We start from the raw sequence: 24,335 nt of genomic DNA, 5'->3' as shown, positions 1-24,335 counted from the left end.
GGTGGACTATATTTCTTAAGAATTGATAAATACGGTAGAAAGCCACAAGAAGGCTCCGCCTGCTGTGATTTTTCCTAACGCCACAGATTTTACCTTTCTCAAAGTAGCTTAGGGGAATTTGACCTACGGCATGCTGAGAGAAATTCTGGGTAGGGTGGGGCAGGTAGAGAAGCACTAGGTCGTAAACAGACCCTGGGAATACAGAGCTCCCCTTGGGCGGGCCCAGGTGCTGATTAGATATAGATCAGTTGCTGGCGTTTTGTCATACTTCCTGTTGGTCATACAGTGGGGGTCTATATTCAGGGGGATCTTGACACTCTTTGGATTAGAATCAGGGGGTCATGTCTGTGTGCCTCATGGATTCCTGTCCCTTCTGGTTCAGTTATACTAAATGACTAGAATGGGGATCATACATTCCTCGGGGTTCATAATCATAGCAGAAAAGTTACAGACTATTTTCTAGACCTAAATGAAATGATAGTTCATTCAAGTCAGTCATGTGTTGACTGTTGTTCATGGAAGGCAATAGAAAGGGGAGCAAAGTGAAGTTTTAAGTGCAGCCCTATATAAAGTTATCCCCCCAAAAGTTAGCAAACTCATGTGGCCACTATCCACCAGGCACAGATACATCTCAGGAGGAGGGGGTTCAAAGATGAAAAAGATAGAGGTTTTCTCTGAGAGAGACTCTAAGTCTGGCAGACCAGATAGGGATGCAAACAATTTATTGATGTATTTAGTGATAGCTGTTAGAGCAGCGCTGAGTACACACTTAGAGGCACAAAGGTAAGATAAGGGGTCGGGGGTGGGGAGAAGACCTCAGGCACAGTCTTTACAGACACTTAGTCATTTGAACAGATTCCACGTGGGGTACTGAGCACAAGAAAATTGGCTCTTGTGCTTACGAAGCTGCTTGTGAAGTTGGATAAATCCCGTCACCCGTTTGGCCTTCACTTTTTACCCCCAGTCAGATAGGGGTAGGTACACAAGATGTTATTTCAAGTCTGGGTCAGCCCTAAAATGTTTCAGTTTTCACAATCGAATTATCTTAGTGGCCTCTCCTAGAACAACAGACAATTGTTGAGTCCTAATCCTCCCTTCGTGCTTTAGAGGTCACAGCTACAGATCTCTCTGGAAGAGGATAGACAGAAAACTATGACTTTCTTCCCAGTCTTGCTATTCGCACTTGATAGCTAGTTGCATGGAGGTCGTGATTGCCCTGAGAAATGTGCCTTTGGGTTGTTTCAGGAAAACAGGATTCTAATACTATGAAGGAAGGGATGTTGTTAATTGTAACTCTGAGGAGCACTTTGCTGGCCTATTCCTTGGTGATTTGTGTTCGGCCTCATTATTTTTGCCTTGAACATATTTTTAATAAACTGGTCTGCTAAAACATTTTTTTCTGAATTTCCTACCCGCATCTTAAATGTATAATATAGGTGGTGATATGTAACATGTGAAAGATATTTATGGTACAATACATAAATACTGGTTGATGATACACTATTTGGAGGAGAAAAATTACGCAGATCATTCCTATTAACTGAGAGACAGAACTCCAAGAGAAAAAAAGTGGAGATTTGCTGGTAACTGCTAATAGCTGGGTAAAACACATTTTGGGTGGATGCTGACTTACCTTTTCCTCTTTCAGATACTTGCTAGATTTCAATAGGTCTGTGCTACTGCAGGAACTAGAAAGCTTGGTACCTGGCAAGTATAAATTCTCTCTTCACTTGTACTTCCTCTGAGAAGCCACATGTATGAGCATACAAATGTTATAGCAGGAGAGCACAGATTAGGACTTTTTCCTTCATTTATCACATGATTATTCAGTGTAACTCTTTTTCTTATGTAACAAATCATCTGTGTGTGATGTGTTTAACATTTAATTTTTAGCTGCTGATAGTGTAGCTCAATAAGGCTGTGTCTCTGAAAAGTTAATTCAGGTACATTTGTATTTGAGAGAGGTTATTTTCATCCACCATTCCCCTCCCCAGAACTCCAAAAGTATATAAAAAGGCACGTTATTCTGCAAACAGATGTTTTTGTTAAAGATACCATAACTGACAGAAGGTAGTTTTTCAGCTTCCTGGGGTCCTTTTCTTATTTTTATAGATAGTAGGGCTCTCATGAACATAAAAAGTACTTTTCATAGGGTTTTTTTTCCCACCAAGTGCAGAGTATTATGTTAGCTGACAAGACTCTCTCATAACTTCCAAGACTTAGGTAGGATTTGAATCATTACAATGCAACTTTTCTTTTTCTGTTAAAGGCTTGCTATTCACTTGTGAAAAGCCAAAAAGTACGGGGAAGGTGATAGATTGAATTTTGGAGGTGTTATAAATGCTCTGCAAGTTTCTCCTTTGTCTCTTATCAACTTTCCGAAGCAGATGTGGTTCACAGACGTCACCAGCCGTTCCCTAGCCCTGCTGCTTTTTGGTCGCATTTTCCCAGACAGTGGGTGGGAAAAGAGGGAGCTAGAACACTTATTTCAGCAGAAACCGCTTTCCTTCTAGAATCACTGTGCTAGCTGCTTAACTTAATAACATAATGACGACTGGGTGAGAGTGATAGGTTTTTAAGGCCAAAAGTAAGTAGGAAAAGCGGGAAATTGAGGCAAGCCTAAATGAGCTCACTCTCTATCTAATTAATTCCCTTTTTTTTTAAGTCTCTGTGCATGGTTAAAGGGTGAGGAAAATTGATTTACATGTCTTGGCCAGCCCTAGCTGCTCTCATTAGGATAGTCTCTTAAGCCAGCGGATGTTGTCACCTAACATTTATAAAGTCCTTTAGAACATGGTCTAATACTTAGCTAATACATGGAATTCTGACCCTCTCTGTCTAGATAAGAATGTAGAAGGCTGGAGACATCATTGAGTTGGCTGTGGAAAATGAGGGGTTGCTTTTTCAGAGCTAAGATTTGAACTGGGTCATTGTGGATTCATTGTGAAAGGGTACCCTGTGGCCCACTCAGACTGTTTAGTAGTCCCTGGGACCGTCATGGTAAGCTCGTTAATCTGTAATCATTGGTTTTTAAAGGACAGCAGCAGACTTTGGGACACCCACATCTCATCCTATTGATATGTGCTTTACCAAAGCCATTTTACCACTAAGAATAAAAAGCAAGGGTTACCAAATGTCAAAAACTACAGTTATATCCCCCATCATGCCAATTAAAATACTAAAGCCTGGAACTAAATTTGGAGTTCTTGAAGAATGAATCTTATCTAGAAGTTTATTATCATCAAATGTTCTGCACATGAATACATTGCCCTGAGCTCTAAAGTGAGGTTTTAAAAATAAGTGAGGGTCTTCCTGTCCCTTTGTCCCACTGTATTTCACAGTTAAGAGGAATATTAAATTACATGATCTCCTCATCTATTGTTTTGATAAAAATGTAGATTTTGTGTCTTATAAGCTTTCTGTGTCACAAACAGCAGTCTCCAGTCAGGTGGCATTTCTATGCATTTGCATGGTTATAGAATTAAATGATGGGTTCTGTCATTCAAAAAGGGATGCTTTATAAATCAAGAAAAATCTCATAACTAAGATGAATAACTTTTTGCTTTTTAATTTCATGATGCCACATATCACGCTTTGGTTTTATGCCCAACTCGGATGGAAGTTTTACACTGTAATTTCCTTTAATTTTTTCTATTTCTGTGTACTGTTCTTGCTTTGTAAAAATCTCATTAGTTTCTGTAAAAAAAAAAAAGAAATTTAAGGAAAGTTACTATTTGTAATGGACAGTAATAAAAAAGTCGTAAAGACATGCTCATTTTTTCTCTCTCTGGGTTGGAAGAAAATCTGCCTCATACGCTGTGCTTCTTCCTTTGTTCTTCTCCCTTTCTTCTCATCCAGTAAGTGTAAAGGATGTTAATGTTCTGTAATTTTTAGCAAATGCTAAAATCTCAATCAGCTCCTTTTCTTTTCATTTAAAAGGCAGTCTATTGAAATAAATAAATTAATGAGGGTAAAGACACCCTATTGTTTGGAATTCTGAATATAACAGATGTATTTATATTTCTTTTTCTCTTTTGCAGAGTGATTACAAATCCTATTCCATAGTTACCTAATAGCAATTGTCTTAAGTTATCTAGGCTTTGCGACCTGAGGCAATCCTGCTCAGCAGCTGCCTAAGTTCTTTTCCTCACTGCCCCAAACCATAGGAATTGACGCAATTTCCCAGAATGTGGGTCTGCAGCAAGATGAAAGATAGGTAAAGGTCAGGAGTAAGGTATTTCCACCTGGTTAGAGGGGAGGAGCTCCAAATACAGCTGCTGCAGCTGCCGGAAAGCCTGCAATTCAGATGAGAGGTCAGAGATAGGTGGAGGTTTCGGATCTGGACAATTATAGGGCTTCCTGCAACTTTGGATTCATTCTATTCCAATGAATTGAGAAATTCTGGAGAGATGAGATGGGAGAAGAGACCAGGATTTAGGCCTGACTGAGCCTTGAGGATATCTTTGCTGTTGGGGTCTGGAAGGAGTAGCAGGAAGGCTGAGAAAAGCATAAGTTACCATGCCGTGGTGGAACTCATCACATGCTATTCATCTTCTAGACTGGATTTTGGAGTCAAATAATCTTACTTTTGTTGCTGGAAGGTGAAGGATCTAGGCATTTGTAATCCCCATGCCTGTCTTAGCGTTTAAGAGAGATATAGTATATGTAAAATGATGTTTGATGTTTATAGTTTTCTTGGGAAGAGATTCCTAAGATTGTGATTTTGGTGTGGGGGAAATTTTTTTACACTTCTTATATGTGTTGAAATTATATAGCCTTTTATAAGCTATTTGTATGAATTCAGGAGAATTAGCTTAATATTTCCAACTCTTAATATGTATAATTTTTTCTTTATTCGGAATTTAAAAATGTAAAGATATGTGTGAAGTGAGGTTATTATTAGATTTTATAATTATTTTAAGTTAATTAAAAATAAATATACCAAGGAAAGAAACAAAAGGGCAAATGATAAGTGTACTTTCAGTTTTTCACACTAGGTTTTAGGTTATACTCCACCTCATGAATGTGTACGATTATCATGCCAAGAAATTGCATATATATGTAATATGTATATATATGATACATATATATTATAGAATTAACGAATACTTTTTTAAACACATCAGCGATCAACAATGCATTCAAATTTGCATTGTATATATCTCGGCAAACATTTTGAAGAACATAACATGTTTCTCAGTAAAATTGTAGGAATTGCTTCATAGAAATGTACTGAAATATAAATAAGTGAATGTATGTATCATTTGAGTATGCAGCTAAGTAACATGCAAAGGATGGGTTGAATGATAACTCTTGGTCAACTGACTCATTTTTCCCCTGGGAATTCAGATGACTTAGCAATTTGCATTCTGAGTCCAGAGAAACGGTTTTTTTTTTTTTTCTTCCTCTTCCTCTTCCAATAGCTTCAGGCTGGGAAAAGAATCCAGCATCTATGGGAAAAGGTTTAATTGCAGCTGTGCTTATCTTAGAAGGATTACGGTGGATTTAGTAATACAAACAGGATAGTCTTTAGTTGCTTCGTGTAAGGTTCACAGTTGAAAACAGGGGTAGGTCATATTAAGACATTGCAATAAACAGCTTGTCCAGTGACACTCTTTGCTACCACATAATCAGCAGTTGAGTCACCATTTACAGGACATCAAAGACATGTGGGGTTTTGCTTTTGATTTTTTTGAAACAGGCCTTACTCTGTAGCCTAAGTTAGCCTTGAACTCATGGCATTTCTCCTGCCTCTGTCTCCACAGTACTGGGAATACAGACATCAGTCACCATGCATGGCTCATAGAATTTAAATATTATCCTCCCTTGAAACTGATTAAACTATGAATTAAAACCTGATGAGAACCCAGGACATATCTTAGTATCTGGAGGACCTAAGGACATCACTGCCAGGACCCACTGAGCAGCATGACTACCAGACACACAGAGTTATTCTCAGATTATCAAAGCCTCGTTAGCATAAAGCATTGAGGAAAATGAAAACTTTGGAACCTAGAATGCCCCAGCTAATAGAATCCAGGATTAATAAACTTGCATGTGATTATTTTTTCCCAGGCTAACAGGTTTTTTTATGGGATATTTTTATTTAACTTTGTAATTTCTGCTTACATCTTCTGGCATACCTCTCCCAAATATTTTATGTTCTAAATATAATATGATGCATAATCAAAGTAGAACGAAACAGAGCAACTAAGAAGGTTCTGGAATAAGAACAACTAGATTTTTGCAGTAATGTCACCTTGGGCAAGTCCCTTGATGTCTCCCAGTCTCGGTTTCTTCAGCTGGGAGACAAAGATAGTAAGAGTGTCAATTCTGCAGCACTGTTAGAAAAAGACAGTGGGGGACTTCATGGCTAGTGCTTGTGACTTTTGGTTCGCGCTCAGAGACTGTCTATAATTTCGTGAACCACACCAGAATTATTAAGCAAAGATGTATCTAAATTTTTGCTCCTAGGGTCGGTGCACTCGTGAGAACTGCAAGTACCTCCACCCTCCACCCCACCTAAAGTCGCAGCTAGAAATTAATGGGAGAAACAATCTGATTCAACAGAAGACTGCCGCAGCCATGTTCGCCCAGCAGATGCAGCTTATGCTCCAGAATGCTCAGATGTCATCTCTGGTAAGTTACGGCAGTCTGTGAAAACCAGTGCATGTGCTATTGCTGTTCTAGTACTAGCTGCCTCTGCACAGCAGTGTGCTAATTACCAGTTTAGAGTTGTTCATATGTGTGTTGGGTTAAAAACCTGTTTGCATTTATAGAGGGTTCGAGTTTCTAAAAGTACATTTAAAGAAAAGGAACTTTGTAAGAAGGGGATACGTTCTGAATACTATTACACAGAAACCTTTGACCTGTAGGACATTCATTCAAATCAAGTTTTCCTTATTTGGTATTTCGTTGTTCATTTTGAGATAACGTTTTACTATGGCCTCAAACACAGTATCCTCCTGCCTCAGTCTCTCATAAAAGATGCTATAGAAGCAGGGGAGTGGAACGATCTGCTCTAAAGAGAGCTTACCTCATTCCAAAATGGATTCTCAGATTCCAATGAGCAGCACATACATATATATAACTTTCTGTCTAGCATATCTGTTTACATAAGTCCAACCACAGGAGGCTATTTGAGTACTGGATGTTTTTGTTTATCATACTGTTTCCAGAATATCTAGACAAACTGATATAAGATAAATCTCATGTTTTATACTATTAGCTTGCCAAATATATTTGCCTTCTAAGTCAGCGCTGATAATTAAGCTAATGATTAATCTTCATGCAACCAATGCGCTCCTTAGAGCTCATTTGGCCTTCAGTAATACTTTACATTGAACTCTTTTGGGCTTTAATAAGCTGAAGGATCACAGTTCCTTCCTACTTACCTGGATGAGAAGATGCTGGGAATAATGTTCACAGAAAAGTAAATATGTATGTTGAATCCAGAAAGTACATGGGAATAAAGCAAAGGAATTTTTAACTATTTTTTCACTTTATTGTGGTGTAATGACAAAATTATTCATTTAAGATATAAATGTGGTGATTTATACATATACTACACATGTGCCTCATTTATAAAATGAAACATGGATTAACCACATGGATATTATGCCATGTGGAACAGATCAGATTGAGAATGACAAATGCTGCATGATTTCACTTATATGTAGAATCTCAGAAATGTGGAACTCATAGGAACAGAGCGTAAATTAATTATTGTTAGAAGCTTTGGGAAAGGGTAGGGAGATGTTGGTCAACATTTGACTAAGACAAACAAGTATTTAACTCACCATTACCATTCTCAGGCTCTTAAGGGAATAAGCAAGGAATAGAGCAAGATGTTACTAACACTCGAGCCCAATACATCCTACAAAGCCGGAGCAGGTATATTTCAAAGGTCAAGATGTAGCCCTCTGAGCACCAGTCCAAGGCCCTGTTTCAGGGAATCAGAGAGCCGGGCATAGGGGAAAATAGGGGTGAGAAAAACTGTTCTTTCTTTTCAGCCTGTGAGATCCTCTGTCTCCACTCTCCGTGCAGGAATCGTTAGAGTGGCTCATGCTGGGCAAATAGAGAAATGTTTTAAAAGAAACAAGCAATACATTTATGGAGTTTTGATCATTCTTTCAATTGTGCTTTCTAATTTGATTCTCCATGAGTTTGATAATAGGCTAGATATGTTTCCCTTTTTACTTTGGTGGGTGTAATTTCAGATCTCGTGCTTAAGATAACTGGTATGACTCATCGGAGTACAATTTATTTTATGGCATGTTACAATATATAAGTATTACATAGAAAACCCTCAAGGAACAAGTAGAAATTATTTTGTACCTCATTTAGTGATAGCTATTGTGATGTAATATGTTAATATGGATTAATTTCTGCAGCTAGTATGTGCACAAAAGTCCCATCCTGAGATGGTTGGCATGGGCGATATGCTCCTCTATGTTCTAAGCAGTTGCTTTATAAAACTGTTGTAATTCAGCTAATGTGTGCAATTTTAAGTGAAATCTACCAGTCTCTTCTGGAAGAACTCTCTTTAATACGGATCCCGATCCTGATATTACAGCGGTAAAGTATAATTTTGCTTAATTTTTGTGGTACCCACTCTTCCTATAACCAATTCTTTTTATCCCTTTTAATCACCTCATTACTAATAATTTGATGCTTGTCCTTAGAACAAATTTTGTTTAAAAATTTCCGATCCTCTGTTTGTGGGATTGCACACATTATAACCATTTGTATCACTAGCTTGAACTTCAGGTCTTTCCACAAAGCATCCTTTGATTTGTATCTAGGATACCAGAAGAGCGCATTTGCCTTTGGAAAATTGAATGTAGCTTGCTTATTATAAGCCCCTAGATAAAGGGAATGTCAGTCTACAAAGACTGAGAGCTAGAGAGCAGAGTCTGTTCAATGTAACTGAACAATGAATAAAAACCACACCTAGTCAATTTATGTGGAATTCGAGCTATGATAGGCGAGTTTGTTCACTGTATTTAACGGGTATGCACTGACATTTACTACTGTAAAGATCTACCTTTGAAAGCTTTGGGGTGGCTTTATTAAGAAAGTTTAGTAATGTGGCTCGCTAGGATTTTTTCAGTGCATTAAGAAAGCCAGTGTTTCGATGTTCAGACTCAATTTACACTGTCAAGAGGTAAAAGAACACTATAGAATATAGTAGACATACCAGAAAATGCTCAAAGAAAGAAAAAACTAAAAATAATCTCAGCATCACAATACTTTTAGTGATAAGAAAGGATTCTTACCACTACAGATGATGCATGTACATATGAAGTAAATATAATGCTGTAAGACTATACATATTTTTCTTTAGATATTCTGTATACCTGGACATGTATCAGGACATTTCTTTACTTCTTTGAATATTGTGATCGCCATGAAAGCAGATCTTGGCATACAGGTGACCTTGACATAGTAGTGTGTAATCACCTGATAACTTATACAAACGGTGTTTGCACATTGAAGTTGACCAAATCACATCATGAGCATTCTGGAGTGCTACTGTGATTTGAGACAGAATTTTATTTATATTTAACTACACTGCTAAACAAACAATAAAGATCATGGGTTTTTTTTTTTTTTTTTTTTTTTTTTTGGTTTTTTTTTTTTTTTTTTTTTTTTTTTTTTGGTTCAACCTTGTTTCCAGAGGTAGACTTAACCTTGAGACCCATTAAGGAGAAAGACTTCTCATTTGTGTAGCTTTCTTCAAGAATCCTGAGAGGTGCTCTAGCAGTTCCATTAAAAGGTGTTTGGAAATCTACAAAAGGGATTTGCATTCTTTGATTCTTTGTCTCAAGGAACATACCTCTTTCACTTCATGGTCTAAGCTACAGGCTTCATAGATTTACTCTTGCTAGCAATTATTGATCCCAAAATGTTGGTTTAGGTCCATTTTCATCACGTTTTATGTTGCATACCTTAAATCTCCATTAAGCTATAGTAAAATCTATATATAATAACACATTTGCTGCTGTACCTCAACTGGGAGCCATTGAATGAATATTTCTGGTTCTAACAAGAGTCTCTATATTTATCATATTGGGCTGGTTTTTTTCTCTACTGTAGCATTATCTTTCTCACAATCATGCAAGAGTTTGTCTTTGTTTTTGTTGTTTTACTGATGCATTGTCTTTGTCCAAAACTTGATGATAAGAACCCTGTGATCTTTATAAATATTTGTGAGTTTCTTTCTTATCCTGGCTCTTCCCATCCCCCAGCAAAAATACCTTGCACTTTGTTTTTTACTGTGTTAAAAACAAGGTAACAATTTGAGTTTTAGAAGTAATTTATCATTCACATACAAAAAAATGAATGCATACAATGCACACAATTTGGTACCCCTGGTGATAAGCATATAACATGTAAAGCCACCACAATTTATGCCACAAACCATATCTTTAAAATACTTTTCCTTTTCCTATGTGACTACTAAATATAACTGAATGTCATTATTATCATATGCTAACCACTAACAATTGATTTTTTAGGTCTGTTCTTGCTTAGTTCTCAGAATAGTCAAAATTGCCTAGGAGGAGTCGCTTAGGAGGTATCAGGCAGCCTGCCTACAGAAGCAATCCTTTGCTCTTTTCCTATGCTGATCTGAGTTTGGGTGCTCAGGTGTAATTCCCAACCCTCTATTGTAGCTTCTTCTTCCACCAAAGAAGGGTTGATCTGAACTGTGATTTGGGGCCTCTGTGCACCTCTTTGCCTCTTATACTCACTGTAATCTACTTAGCATTTGCCTACCTGACTACCTTTAATGTTTCTTTTTAACTAAAGACATCTATAATTTTAAAGTCAAAAAAGACCAGGTGTAATTGAGGACAGTTATTTCCTTTTAAACATTAAACTTTTTCCTTAGCTCTCTCAGGAACAAAGGCGGCTTATTTTTAACAATTATGATGAGTATATAAGCACTACTATCATTTTTCATTTACTTATAAATAAAACTCATAATTGTTGAGGTACCATTTAACTGGTCTGGAGATTATATGGCCTTCTGCAGCATGCCTTTGACTGTGTTTGTCGCTTAAGAACATTACTCAGTAAGTGACCAAATAAAAACTATGAAACACATGTTATTCACTTGTGCTCTATGTGAACAGATAATAAAGTCAAATAGAAATTAAAACTATGTATTTCATTGCTGTTCAGAATTTTCGGACAGTAATAAGCCCAATAATGATGAAAAAGGCTTACCCTTTTTTATACAATCTCAGTGTCTTCAAATGAACAATACAAGGATGGTATTATGAGTGCTAATAAAATTTAAGGGCACTGTTTTTTTCTGGTATTCAAAGCAGTTCAACAAATTGCTAACAAAAGTTTATCCTTAATAAAAGAAAATGCTTAGTCTTCTACCTAGAGATGGAAGGCCGTGGCTATTCTGTGGCTGCTAGGTCATGCTATAATTTACATGTGCAAAATATTTTGTGTTCATCAATAATTGTAGCTGATGTTGAATATTACTGCGAAAAAGGTAGGTATTTTCATTAGAGAGACAAAATGTATTTGTAATAATATTTAATTCATTTATTTATGCTAACTTGATAAATAATTTTCATCTTAAGCATTGGGGTAGTGTCCCCAAAATGTTTATAAACCAGACACATGTACTTGAGGCATAACTTTTGCTTTTTTCTTAATTTTAAATGGGAATATATTTACCCACATACCTATGAGTTCCACTACAATAATTTTATAGATGCATAGAATGTGAAATGTTTATCAGCATCTCCTCACTTAGTGGTTCCATGTGATGGAAACCGTAGGACTATCAAGATTTGTGGTAGATTCTAGTTACTCAAATCATTATATGAGAGAGACACCTATACTTTGAGGTTTATTGGCCACTGTTGACAGTAGCTAAGATATGAAACCAACCAAGACCATAAGAAGTAATTGCTTAAGGAGCCAGAATTTTTACTGAATTGCTTTACTATTCAGAAGGTGCTTCTGAGTCCTTTAAGAAGAATATTGGCTAGGCTTTTAAATTTTACCTTGGAAGATTAGGTGTGTGTGAGTGTGTGTGTGTGTGTGTGTGTGTGTGTGTGTGTGTGTGTGTGTGTGTGTGTGTGAATTAATTATGTTTGACAGAAGTTGGATGTCCATAACTTTTTGTAATATAAGTTTAAAAAGGAACACAGTGAAATCAGTGAATAGATATTAGAATAAAAAATATACTCAATAATTTCCCTGTGTAACTAAACATCATTCTTTTAATATTTTTAAACAATTAAAGTTGAAAGAGCAGATTGCATAAAAATAATGGCAGATTATATTTAGCTGAAGGACTTTAATCTGTGGATTCTTTTTCTCCTGGGCTTGTTCAACCTTTTGCCAAGGCAACAAGACAATGTCACCCACAAAGTTCATGTTTGAAAACCATATAGTCTAGTTTTTTTTTAAAAAATCACAAAACAATCTCATAATGTCTAATGTAAATTTTTAATTCTGTGTTGCGACTCTAACTTCATGTGGTCTGTGGGCCTACGCGGAGCCAGAAACCTGCTTTAAGGACAGATGTCATGGACCCTTGAACTTCCTAAGATTCCAGGCAACATTTTTGTGTATACATGGAGTTCCTACAGCTTTTACCTGACTCCAAGAATGCCAGATGAAAAAGATTAGGAGCCATTTTTCTGAGGACATTTCTTGAGTGCAAGTGTCCCAAGAGTCTTGGAAGTTTGTATGATAGGAGAGCTCACTGCTGGGCACTATGACGAATGATTGTCCAGCAATGTTGTTTCTTAAACTCTGCTACTTTCACTATTTTTAATCCTTTGCTAGACTAGAAGGATAAAAATCAACATCTCTGATTCTAAGAGAAAACATGTTTTCAGGTATTCAAATATTAGAAAATAAGTTCATCTTTAAATGTCAAAGGCTATTGAAATATCTAGACTATTCTAAACTATATAGAGAAATTAGATTTTGTGTGTTAAGAACCTTTTTCTTAGTCTTATAGGATGTTGTTGACTGGTGACGTATGCTTAGCCTATATAAGGCCATGTGTTCTGTCCCCGGCATACATACACACAAATCCCATTACCTTCTTCTTTAAATATGCACTAACTTACAGATAGGTTCATGTTAGTTCAGTTGCCATGAGGGACTGTCACATACATAGAGGCAGGATTAAGTTGCTTAGCAACTGAATGCACAAGCCTATAGGCTGCTTGTCTTAAGCCATGACTGTTAGTTAAAGCTAAGCCATTGAAGGTTCAGATTCATAAAATGGCATAGTTAGCTTGGGGCAGAGGTGGTATTGAGAAAATAGAAAGGCTTATTTGAAAAGAAATAAGCAGCTCGGGAGTTCCAGCTCTGCTCCAGGGCTGCGATTGGAAGAAGTTGCTTCTCAATAAAGTATTATAGAATGACATTTATACTCAAAGAGGAAATGGTCATAAAAGCTACAACACTAATTTTAAAATCTAATGACAACCAAGTAGAGTTTATGGTTAAATCTTTAAAAAGAACTAAACATCTCCAGGAGTTGTTTTCCCTTTTTAATAGGCTGATTATTTACAGATTTTTTTCATACAATTAGAAGAAAAAAAGCAGACCCTAAGTAAACTTAAATGGTTTTTAAAACAGAAAGAAATTAAAAAAGAAACATTTTCCTGACAAAAAGTAAAAATTAGAGAGGTTAGAGCAATGAAAGAAAGCCTGGCTTGTGTGAATATTGAGCTTGGCTTTTAATTGAAAATTAATTACAGAAGTTATTTTTTTAGTCTGAAAATAATCCATCCACTCCTCAGCCTCTGTTCAATAGATCCTACTTATAATTTTTTTTCAACTTTAGAAGAAGCAAAATTAAGAAGTATTTAGAATTGGAAGTGACTTCAGTGAGGAAGTCCATAAAGTCTGAGAAAAAACAAATGCATGGAAACAAGCCTACTGTGTGCTTCAAATGTGGGGTTTTTACTTTCAAAGAGTCTTGCTCATTTTGACATGAATATGAATCATTGAATTAGTAAGATCTGACTTGTCAGGTTTAATTCCTGATGATGGTGAGAACTTTAACAAATTCCTGAGAACTTTTCCATCACAAGACTTAGCAGGGCTTGGTCAGCCCAGGGCTATCTGTCCTCAAACCTGAGAGCCCCTCCCCAGACTGCTCCATCATCTTTCTTGGCATCTAGTGTGGTCCCTTCACCTTGAAATGTCTTCCTCTTACCCTAATGAGGCCAGTTCCTTTGAGCTGGGTTCTTTCTGTTCTTTTGAACAGAGTAGTCAGTTCATATAATGAATTTACCTAAGCAGGACTGCTACAGCAGGAGCACTTCCATGGCAGCCAACTTGTTCTTCAGGCTTTCTTCCAGCCGCTGTGCTAGTGGGAATTTGAAGTACGCATGGAGAATAAGGTAGGGATTGTACTTATTGCCCCTGCCAGACTGCACACGTTCTTATTTCCCCTGTAGTTAGAGGAAGCCCTCTGACTGCAAGTTAGCAAGTGTGGGTGCAGCTTGATTTCTTCAGTGAAAGAAGAAAGCAAAGGAATGCAAGAAAGAACACGTGCACTTAGTAAAAACACAGTAGGCCAGCACCAGTTATTAAATTGCTATTAGAAATATGTAAGTAATAGATAGTATTCATTGGTTAAAACTAAAGTTTATTTTTTAGTGTATCTTCTGTTGTGTCTGCAAGCCACTCAGTAAGTATTCAGTACTCTAGGGTGGAGAGGACTATCAATGAAATGACAACCACATTGTGAAGATGCCACATGTGGCAGGAACTGGAAAGCAGCGCTGTAAAGTGATAAAATGTGCAATTCCTGGTACGAAAGGCAATAAACACACCAGTGTCTTTGAATCCGGGAATTTTAATAGAGACCTACCCAAACCAGTAAATATCATTGCATTGCCAAGGGCTTTCTTTACTAATTATGCTCTAAATTATGGACCATATGATTCTGGTATCTTATCTCTTCCTCCCTTACAGGAGTCCTTGTAGCATTTCTAGGGCCTCCTTTGGAACTATGAGTGTCATATGGCCCCTAGATAAAGACAAGCCTGGGCAAGTCACATCCGTTAATGAAAAAGGTCCTAGAGTTAAAAAGAAAATAGTAAAATCAAATGAAAGTGCTGTCCTCATTTTTGTAGATGGTAAACTGTGGAAGCATTCACTTTTCCTAAATTACCCTTTTTCAAGTCTTCATAAGTAGCACTGGGCTAAGAAAAGAAAGAAGGGCGGGGCACTATTGGGTGATTGGGACATGTGGCAGGACAGGCAGCTTTAGAACCAGTTACAGCCTGGAAGAGGAAGGAAGAAAGGCTTTTTAGGAATACACCAAAACCCCACTTAAAGGGAGAGAGAAGGTAAGGAAACCAATAGAAAGTGTGTGTGTGTGTGTGTGTGTGTGTGTGTGTGTGTGTGTGTGAGAGAGAGAGAGAGAGAGAGTGTGTGTGTATGTGTGTGTGTCTTCTCATTCATTGATTAAATTAGGGCTTTTTCAAAAAACAGCTTACCAATAAAGTTTATTCCTATAGAGAGTTGTTGTTTTAAAAGCGCTTATATAGTAATTAGTAAAAGACAAAAAATTAAGCAGTGGTGTTTATATTTGGAATATATATATTATGTATAATTTCATGTATATATACTTTTTCATGTAACAACAATTAATAAAGATAAAGATGCCATATATTTTAAAAAGAGTAAAAAGGGGATATGGGAGGATTTAGGAAAAAAAATGGAAGAAACTATATAATGATATAAATGTACATATAGTATAATTATGTAATAGATATAATAAAATGATATAATTATATAACCTCAAAAATAATAGAAAAAAAGACATAGTGGTAAATTGTGGTATGGCTTACATTCCTTCAGGACTGCCTGGTATAATAAATGGTAAGAAGGAATTGTTTAGCTCTAACACTCCATTTTCTCTCTTTTGAACACAGGCATCTTTTCCTATGAATCCATCACTTGCAGCTAATCCTGGAATGGCTTTCAATACTTACATACCTCATCCTGGGATGGGCCTGGTTCCTGCTGAGCTTTTACCAAATGGTCCAGTTCTGATTTCGGGAAACCCACCTCTCGCACTGCAGGGGGTTCCTGGTCCAAAACCAACTCGTACAGATAGACTGGAGGTATTTGTTAGGACATATAGAAATGTTGGTAAAATGAATGTTAACTTTATATATGATGTGCCATTTTCAGAGGCTAATTTGTTGACTGTTTTACGTAAGTACATCCAAGTACATTTGTAGCCTAAGGAGCCTGAGAAAGAATATTAACAATTTTTAAATTTCAATTAGACCTTGTTCTGAAGTGAATAAATTTTATTGTGCAATAGTCAAACAGTGTTTCAGAATGGTTCAAAAATGAACCGTGAACAGGAAGTCTGGGTGAAAATGTTCTCTATGCCTTTGCTGAAGCATTATAAAGTGGGATTGCTGGGATTGCTCATAGATCTTTACTTTCTAGAACAGACATTCTTATCTAGAATGATAAACTGAAAACATGAACCTAACATTCTAAAATTATAGAATGTAAAGCTGTATAAATGTAGGTTGTAAATGAATTATATGTCTAACCATATGATGCACTTCATAAATAATAGCACATGAAACAGGAAGAATTTAAAGGAAATGACAAAGAGCCTTTTGTTTATTGGCATCCTTTAGTTTCCCCTTAATTCTATTCTTCGTGCACTAAAATGAGTAACTGGTTGATTTCTTAGAAAGTCAGCCCCACTGGCATTCAGTTGAATACCTGCTCATGTATTATAACAAAATATGAATATACACATGATTTAATGTGCTTTCCATGTTGGCTGTGTAGTGTTACATTGTGCATTGCTGTGTAATAAAGAAAAACCCCAGGCCTTAAAGAAATAGTTATACTTAGGATGGATAGGTTAACTTCAGGATCCAAATACATTTTCTAAAGTCCTCTGTGTGGGGCAAATAGACATTCTTTGTAGAAATGTGATTCCCTTTTTATCTTAAGGTAAATATTGCCTTATATTACTCTTTATCTTTCATAAATATTTTCTACATAAATGACAAGATGTATATGTGACTCTCATATGCTCTAGGAAGGTAAATAAAAGCCAGTCACTTTCCAGTCAACACTGGGAAACGTATGTGTTTTTGTTTTTGTTCTTTCCTTAAGGTTTGCCGTGAATTTCAGCGTGGAAATTGCACCCGTGGGGAGAGCGAGTGCCGCTATGCTCACCCTACGGATGTTTCCATGATTGAAGTCACTGATAATACTGTGACAATCTGCATGGATTACATTAAAGGCCGGTGCTCCCGGGAGAAATGCAAGTACTTCCATCCTCCTCCCCACTTGCAGGCCAAACTCAGGGCAGCTCATCACCAGATGAACCATTCGGCTGCCAATGCAATGGTAAGAGCAGAGATGGACTATGGGCTTTCCGTTTGGGGGTGGGGTGTAGATGATTCGTGTAAGCCTACTTTGTCTAATATTCTGCATATACGAACAACTGGCTACTCATGAGTGTACCTTAATACAAACAGCTGAAGTTATACATTAGAAAAGATAGGATTGATTTATTTTAATTATTTGCTAAGACTTTCTAATGATAATTTACTTAAAAGTTGTATTAATGACATTAAACCACTATTCTCTTTCTCACAATCTTAGAAAATGGTAAACATATATGATTTTAAACGTAAATGATTTTGAGTATCTTACAATCTGACTAGCGTGAATATTCGAAAATGGCAGAGTTGCCTCTGTATTCAGTAAGTCGCTTTCACGGGCACTTCGCCACTCACATTTTCATTCCTTTGAAATCTCAGTTACCTTTTCAGTCTGGTGGCATGGTGCAGGCAGAGGGAAGGACCAAGGTAAAAGACTGCCAGGGAGATTTTGATGTGACTGAGAGAAAAGGCTGTTCCTTTGAGTTAGCTTAGTAGTCATTTATGGGAAGGAGTTAGTTTTGATTGATAACACTAAAAAGTAGCAAGTAGAAAAAATAATAATGGTGTGCTAAAGTGTGACCCAGTGTGAGAGGTCAACGTTAGAAATCCTCAGGTGTTTCACTACATCTATGTTGGGCCATCAATAGCAGAAATCTTCCCTCTTCCTTCCACTGTGGGTTCCGTCTGTCTCATTCCCATTGCTTACTAAATGGCCACACCCAAGAGTTAACGTGTATGACAATTTGCTGTTAAAGTTTACCACCCCCTCCTGCCCCAATTAAGATTGGAGACATTAAAGCGACCTTTCCCTTTATATTTCTGTTTTGTACTATAGTTTTGTTCTGAAACAGCCAATCTGTGTTTGCCCTGCTGGGTATCCACCACTCCTGGAAAGTCTTGCTCAATGGCTACCCTTGTGGTGGCTTCCCAGACTATCCCAGATCACTGACACTTTCTTGGTCTGAGTACATTTTTACTTCTTCCCTGATACTAGCGACAAATTCATCCCTTCTCCATAGGCCCTGCAGCATGGTGCATTTCAGCAGATACCAAAGAGGTCAGCCCTTGACAAGGCCAATGGTGCCCCTCCAGTCTTTAACCCCAGTGTTTTCCACTGCCAACAGGCTCTGGCTAACATGCAGATTCCACAGCCGGCTTTTATCCCAACAGGTGAGTGCACTGCTCTGAGAAAACTGGGTTTAACAGTTTGAGTATGTTTACTGCAAAGCCCCTTCCAAAGGGCTTTGTTGGGGGAGCATGCATTTTGACTGTAAATAAATTAAAACTATTGCATTTGATTTGCTATTATCTAGAATAACATGATTTTGGAAATGAATGGCTTGAAATCAAAGAAAGGAAGATGTTAAGTTTTCTTTTGGGAATTTCTTTGACTTCTGAAGGTTGATTTGTTTGGTTTAATCTCAGCTAATGTCTTGACTTAGTGATTATCTGTCAAAAGAATTTTCCACTTTCAATATTGTAAATTTTGTAATCCATATAAATATAACAGTTATTAATTCTTAAGCCCTTAAGTTTGTAGTAAATTAATGGTTTATATATAATAAAACGGCTGGTTTTAGCCTCTGACTCTTGGAAACTATTATTAAGTGAAAATAAGGAGTTGGGATGTATGGAGTAATAGAGAGCTTGTCTAGCATGTGCAAAGCCATGGGTTTAATCTCTACTACCTCCAGAAAGTTCTGGGATTTTTCTCTTTAAAAAGCCTTAATAAATGAAAGTATCATTTGCTTTAAAACCATTTTATAAGACTTATAAATTACACAAACATGCCTGATACATAGCACTGTATACTTAGACATAGGGAAAATACGAAGTTGATCAGTTAGCGAACTATGAAGGGAGCCATTAGGGTAACAGTGTTTAGTTATTGACTACAGTCACCCATCCAGCCACCGTGCACAAGGCAGGCACAATACATTTATATAACAGTTCTGGATGTGAAAAATGGCTTCTTTGAGATATGTCTATCACTTAGAAAGAGTAACAATTTATGTCTAATGATGTAGACTTTTCTTCCAAGTCTAAAGAAAAATATATAATGCCATAAAGTAAAAAAGGAAAACTCATAGGTTTGAAGTAGTTTTTCTTTCTTCAACAATTACAGAAATTTCCATTTACATCAGATCACTCCATTTTGGCTACTTTTCAGTTTTTCTCTACATAACTATAGAATAAATTGGGTGTCCCAGAAGGTCCAGCCAGGGATGGTTGAGTATGGAAAAATTTACATTGTTCATTTCAGGGTTTCTTTTCAGTTTTAGAGTGAATACATGTAGAAGTTTGTGATGCCAAATTTGACACATACAAAATCTAATTTTAGTTGGGCGTGGTGGTGCATGCCTATAATCCCCTCACTCAAGAAGGTGACTCAAGATCTTTTTTGAGTACAGGGCCAGCTTAGACTAGCTAAATAGCAGATGTTAGGCCATCCTCAAATTCACGGTCTCAAAACTAAAGTATATAGATGTATAAGAAAATCTCCTAAATCTACTCCCCTGAATTAATAGCAAACTTAAAGCTAATTTAGCTGAGACTCCCCTTAACAGAAAGCCAATCACCAAATACACTACTCCTCAGCTTCAGTGAGGCGTGGGACACATTGTTAATAGATTAATTCCACACCTATAGAAGAAAAAAATTAGGCAACAAACTTGGATCCTGGAATATACCTTTAAAGGGATGTGTATAGTAAAAAAAATACATCTCCTTTGATAAATAAAGTTGTGACAGTATATTTGCCTAAAATAACTGTTTAATATTAAGTGAGGTTATTCCTTTAAAGAAAAAGTAGTTCTTTTTTCACCTCTGAGTTACTTTTATTACCTGGGTCTGTGGTCTTAAATCTAACCTGTAATTATAAGCATGGGTAATTACTGTTTTGCATGTGCTGATGAAACAAATATTGCAAAAAAATGATTTTTCTGGTTAAAATCCACTTCTATCTATAAGGCCTTAATAATGGAATGTCTCTTTTCTTTGCTCTCCACGCTTTTCTGCATGGTGTACAGGGCCAATACTGTGCATGACTCCTGCTTCAACTTTTGGTAGGTTTCATACAAAACAAATCACAATTTCTCTAACCTAAAACCGTCTTTCTGCTATGTCTATGAAACCACGGGTGACAAACAGTGTGAGTGGACATGTTCAGGTACTTAAGGTTGAATATGGTACTTTGTACTTTGTGCGATCAAAGTAGACCCATTTCTCAGGTACATTGCCACTTTAGCCAAATTCTAACCATGACATTTCCATAGCAAGTGAAATATTTTTAAAATCTTTCATTCCGTAGTGAAACTAGATGATTTTTGTCCTTTTATCTATTATTTTTAAAATAAATTTCTAATGTATAACTTATAAACTACAATAAAACAATCGCCTCCCAAATTTAGCCTTTAAGTGTGATGCAGTCATTGCACAGATGTTGAGAAAGAATGACTTAAGCAAAGCTAGAACATCCTGCCTTGTTCTGTGGTCGATTCCATAGCATTCAAGAATGAAGCATCATCTGCCCAGAAATTAGGGACGACTGAAAGATTTCAAAAGTGATTTGGAGGTAATGCAATTTGAAACTCCCCGTTAAATCCTCTCCGCCTTTTGACTAGAATTAAGTCAAAGAATCAACTACACAGGAGTCTGTAGTTAGACACCACCACAGTTTGTAGCCTCCCCTAAGCCATTTTGTATTTCACTAATAGAAAGGGAAGTGAGAAAGCCATTGGGGAGGTCATAGTTCCTAGGAACCAGGAACAGTTCATGAAAAATTAGTTTTGTTTCAAGTGGGATTTGGAACACATCTTAGCATCTCCTAACTACCCAGTTCCTCTCATTTTAGAGAATTCACAAGAGCTTGGTCTCCATCCCACTGGTGAACTAAAGATTATGGGGTCATTGAAATAAGAAGGAAAGGTCAAAATGATGACCACACAGAAGCAACACAAACACAGCAAAATCTAAAGCCTGGCAAAGGGATGACACCTGTTTTTGAAGGCTTAGCTGTCCCCTGTAGGAATTAACATTACCTTAACACTAACAGGAACATCCTATGAATGTAAGGGAAGAACTGTGTCTCTGCTTTCACATTTTGTGACCTGTCTCTTGGGGCTGCTTCCTTGTCCTTTTCCTTTCAGAGCTTTGCTTCTGAATGCAATTGCATGCTTTGGCACTGCGGCTTTTGCACGGATGCTGCACTTCCAATGAGAAAAACATGAGAGTGCTTTTCGAATTCGCACGCGAGACAAAGAAAGATGGCTGTAGGGAATAAGTAACTAGAGATGGGCAGAGGAGACACCTAAGGAGTTTCTGTCCCTCACTATTTGGGGAACATTCACTTTGTTAGCACACTGTCAGAAACTCCGAACGTGACTGAGGTAGACGTGACGAATTATCACATGTGCATGCCTCCCGTTAACACATTGCCATTCACACATTAATCCCCCGCTTGGCTTTCCAAAATCAGCTGGAAATCAGCAAAGCATCCAAAGACAGTGACACTGAAAGGAACAAAGCAAAGAAAAACATCCCGGAAGAGATTTTGCATCAGCTAGCCATTGTAGGTCTAATATTTGCTACAAAGACAAGATTTACCACTGAGCACTTGTATATTTGAAAATAGTTAAACATTTCCAAGGAACTTAGCAAACTGAATACATATTCCATTGTTTTCATCATACCTGCTCTTCTCCCACATATTTATGAACAGAAACACCATTCTTTTATATGCAGGTCAGGTAAGTACACATGAAACTGTCATTTGTACAAGAAAATCGAGCCACAAAACTTGCCAGTGAACCCAAACACCAGTGGACAATTTCCTAATTAATTTTGACTGTGCAACCCAGTGACTTGTCTGCTTAACTAGCTGTCATAGGTAGCCCTGGTAACAGCAGACTTTTTATTCATATGCCTTCATTACTTCCTGAAAGTTCAGCCCATTGAATCCACTACAATGTTATTTTGCTCAGACTGTTACAAATGGCTGTTTCATTAATGGTGACTATAATTGGCTTTCCCCTTTTCTCTTTTGAAATGTTCCTCCATTGCGTACTGGGCTGCTTTGTACTGACTCTGGTTGCATGCTGCACCCTGGTGTGTACCCATCATGATGATGTTACTTGACTTGTTGCTGGAATATCTACTACACCCCCATTCCATCGTATCTGTCATGGTTGTGTGAATGCTTCACCCTTCCATGTGTTGCTTCCATGATTTCCTACTGCAAGTACCCATGATGCACGGTGCTACACCTTCCACCATGTCTGCAGCAACACCACCTGCCGGCAACGTTCCCTACGTTCCAACAACTACAGGCAATCAGGTTTGGCCATTTATTTCATCTGTTCAGACCTAGATAAGCACAATGTGTTGCAAAGTCACAGTAAATGCCTTTGGGATTGGTGAGATGTATTGATCCATATGCTGATGTGTTTCTTAACCAGTCCTTAGGTGTGGAAATTTTTATGTATAATTTGGGTGCTGTATGTGGTTTTCTATTCATCTCAGAGTTAATTGGCAGCACTTTTACTCATTGCTAATTGGTATGCAGACGTTGTGCTATTCCATATCAAATTGGTGCTACCAAGTCAGTCCTCAGATATATATGCTGTACTGAATACGTCTGAAATGCTTTCTCATCCTGATCAAGAGGAAAACTTGTTTTTACCACCCCCTCCTCTTTTACAGTTATTGTGTTTGAACTTGGACTTAGTAAGCACATCACCTTTCCTTGCAGTTCCACTGGGAAGAAGAAAGCATGCTATCACATTTCTTTCCAAGAAATGCACATCCTGATTTTCACCCAGTGATTGCATTAGAAATCCCTTCTCATGTAGACGTTAGATGTGCTTGTGCTGTTTTGATTTTCATTTGACTTAGTTTTACTCCGGCAGAGTCATGGGCAGATGACCGATATTTAGGGACTCTTGATGCTGTGAGGTAATTAGCTACCGAGTGCTGGGCTGCCGGTTCTGACTCATCAAAGTCTGACTGGCCCCCGGTCAGCTGTGTAAATTTCAAGCATGACCATGATGCACACAGCATTCATTCAATGAACAAAACACACTCCGACCTGTGCCCTACAAAGTTGACGCAGTGGAAATAGGAGACTTACTTAAAGTTTTCTGTAAAACTGATCACTGTTATGGATGCACCAAACTCAAGCAATGAACGAAAACAGAACTCTCCTGAGACACCATTGTAATCTAAAATCTTTTTTACTACTGTAGATGCCCCAGTTATCAGTAGATGAGCTGAATAGGAGCATGTTTGTTTCACAGATGTAGAAGTTACCAATAGAACAGTAAGTTCCTTTAAGTATTAATAGATGTTTTTCACAGTTGTCTTTGTTAAGGTTTGGGTAAACACTTTCATTTAAAGACATTGTTTATAACTTGACTGTGCGTTCAAAAGTTTCCAAACTGAACTATAAGAGGGAAGGGATGATTTTTTTGATGTGGAGATAGCAGCTGTTGCTATATATTTCTAATGACTTTATATACTTAATAATGTCTTCAGTTTTCAAAGGGGTGGGATTTTTTTTTTAGCCAAAAGTACGTATCACGCTTGAATTTTAATTCTTTTAGATTTCGTTTTGTTCTTTTCAAAACAAGATTTCTTTGTGTAGCCCTGTCTGTCCTATGACTCACTCTGTAGACCAGGCTTCCTTAAAAAGTCAGAGATGTGGCTGCCTCTGCCTTCCAAATACCAAGGTCAAAGGCATGCACAAGGACACTCAGCTTAATTCTTTAAACTTAAGCTTTATTTTTTTGTTGTTGTTGTTGTTGTTTTTTGAAGCAAAACAAAGTAATTTTGTCAGAATTTGGCTGATGAGATTATTTGGAGGACAGTGAGTGTTCTTTCTTCCAGCGTCAGTGTACAAAGCTG

General features: G+C 37.3%; 1 protein-coding gene across 2 annotated transcripts in view; it reads left to right on the top strand.

Annotated features, from left to right (window-relative positions):
• Positions 1 to 23,734, top strand: part of MBNL3 (muscleblind like splicing regulator 3) — a gene marked incomplete at both ends in the record, with an annotated part of 46,394 nt that extends 22,660 nt beyond the window's left edge. The window contains 7 exons of one of the 2 annotated variants that reach the window (XM_080909608.1): positions 6,475 to 6,639; positions 15,942 to 16,133; positions 17,161 to 17,397; positions 18,560 to 18,605; positions 20,465 to 20,500; positions 22,676 to 22,770; positions 23,678 to 23,734. In XM_080909608.1, coding sequence (XP_080765734.1) covers positions 6,475 to 6,639; positions 15,942 to 16,133; positions 17,161 to 17,397; positions 18,560 to 18,605; positions 20,465 to 20,500; positions 22,676 to 22,770; positions 23,678 to 23,734 — 828 coding nt within the window. Of the gene's footprint in view, positions 1 to 6,474; positions 6,640 to 15,941; positions 16,134 to 17,160; positions 17,398 to 18,454; positions 18,606 to 20,464; positions 20,501 to 22,675; positions 22,771 to 23,677 lie in introns of both variants that reach the window. The other variant, XM_080909607.1, reaches the window with a different exon arrangement.
• Positions 23,735 to 24,335: the final 601 nt, after the last annotated feature.

The sequence above is a fragment of the Micromys minutus genome (genome assembly GCF_963924665.1).
Source record: "Micromys minutus genome assembly, chromosome: X".
Lineage (NCBI taxonomy): Eukaryota > Metazoa > Chordata > Mammalia > Rodentia > Muridae > Micromys > Micromys minutus.
Note: the sequence above shows the minus strand (reverse complement) of the source record. Positions and strands in the feature narration are given on the sequence as shown.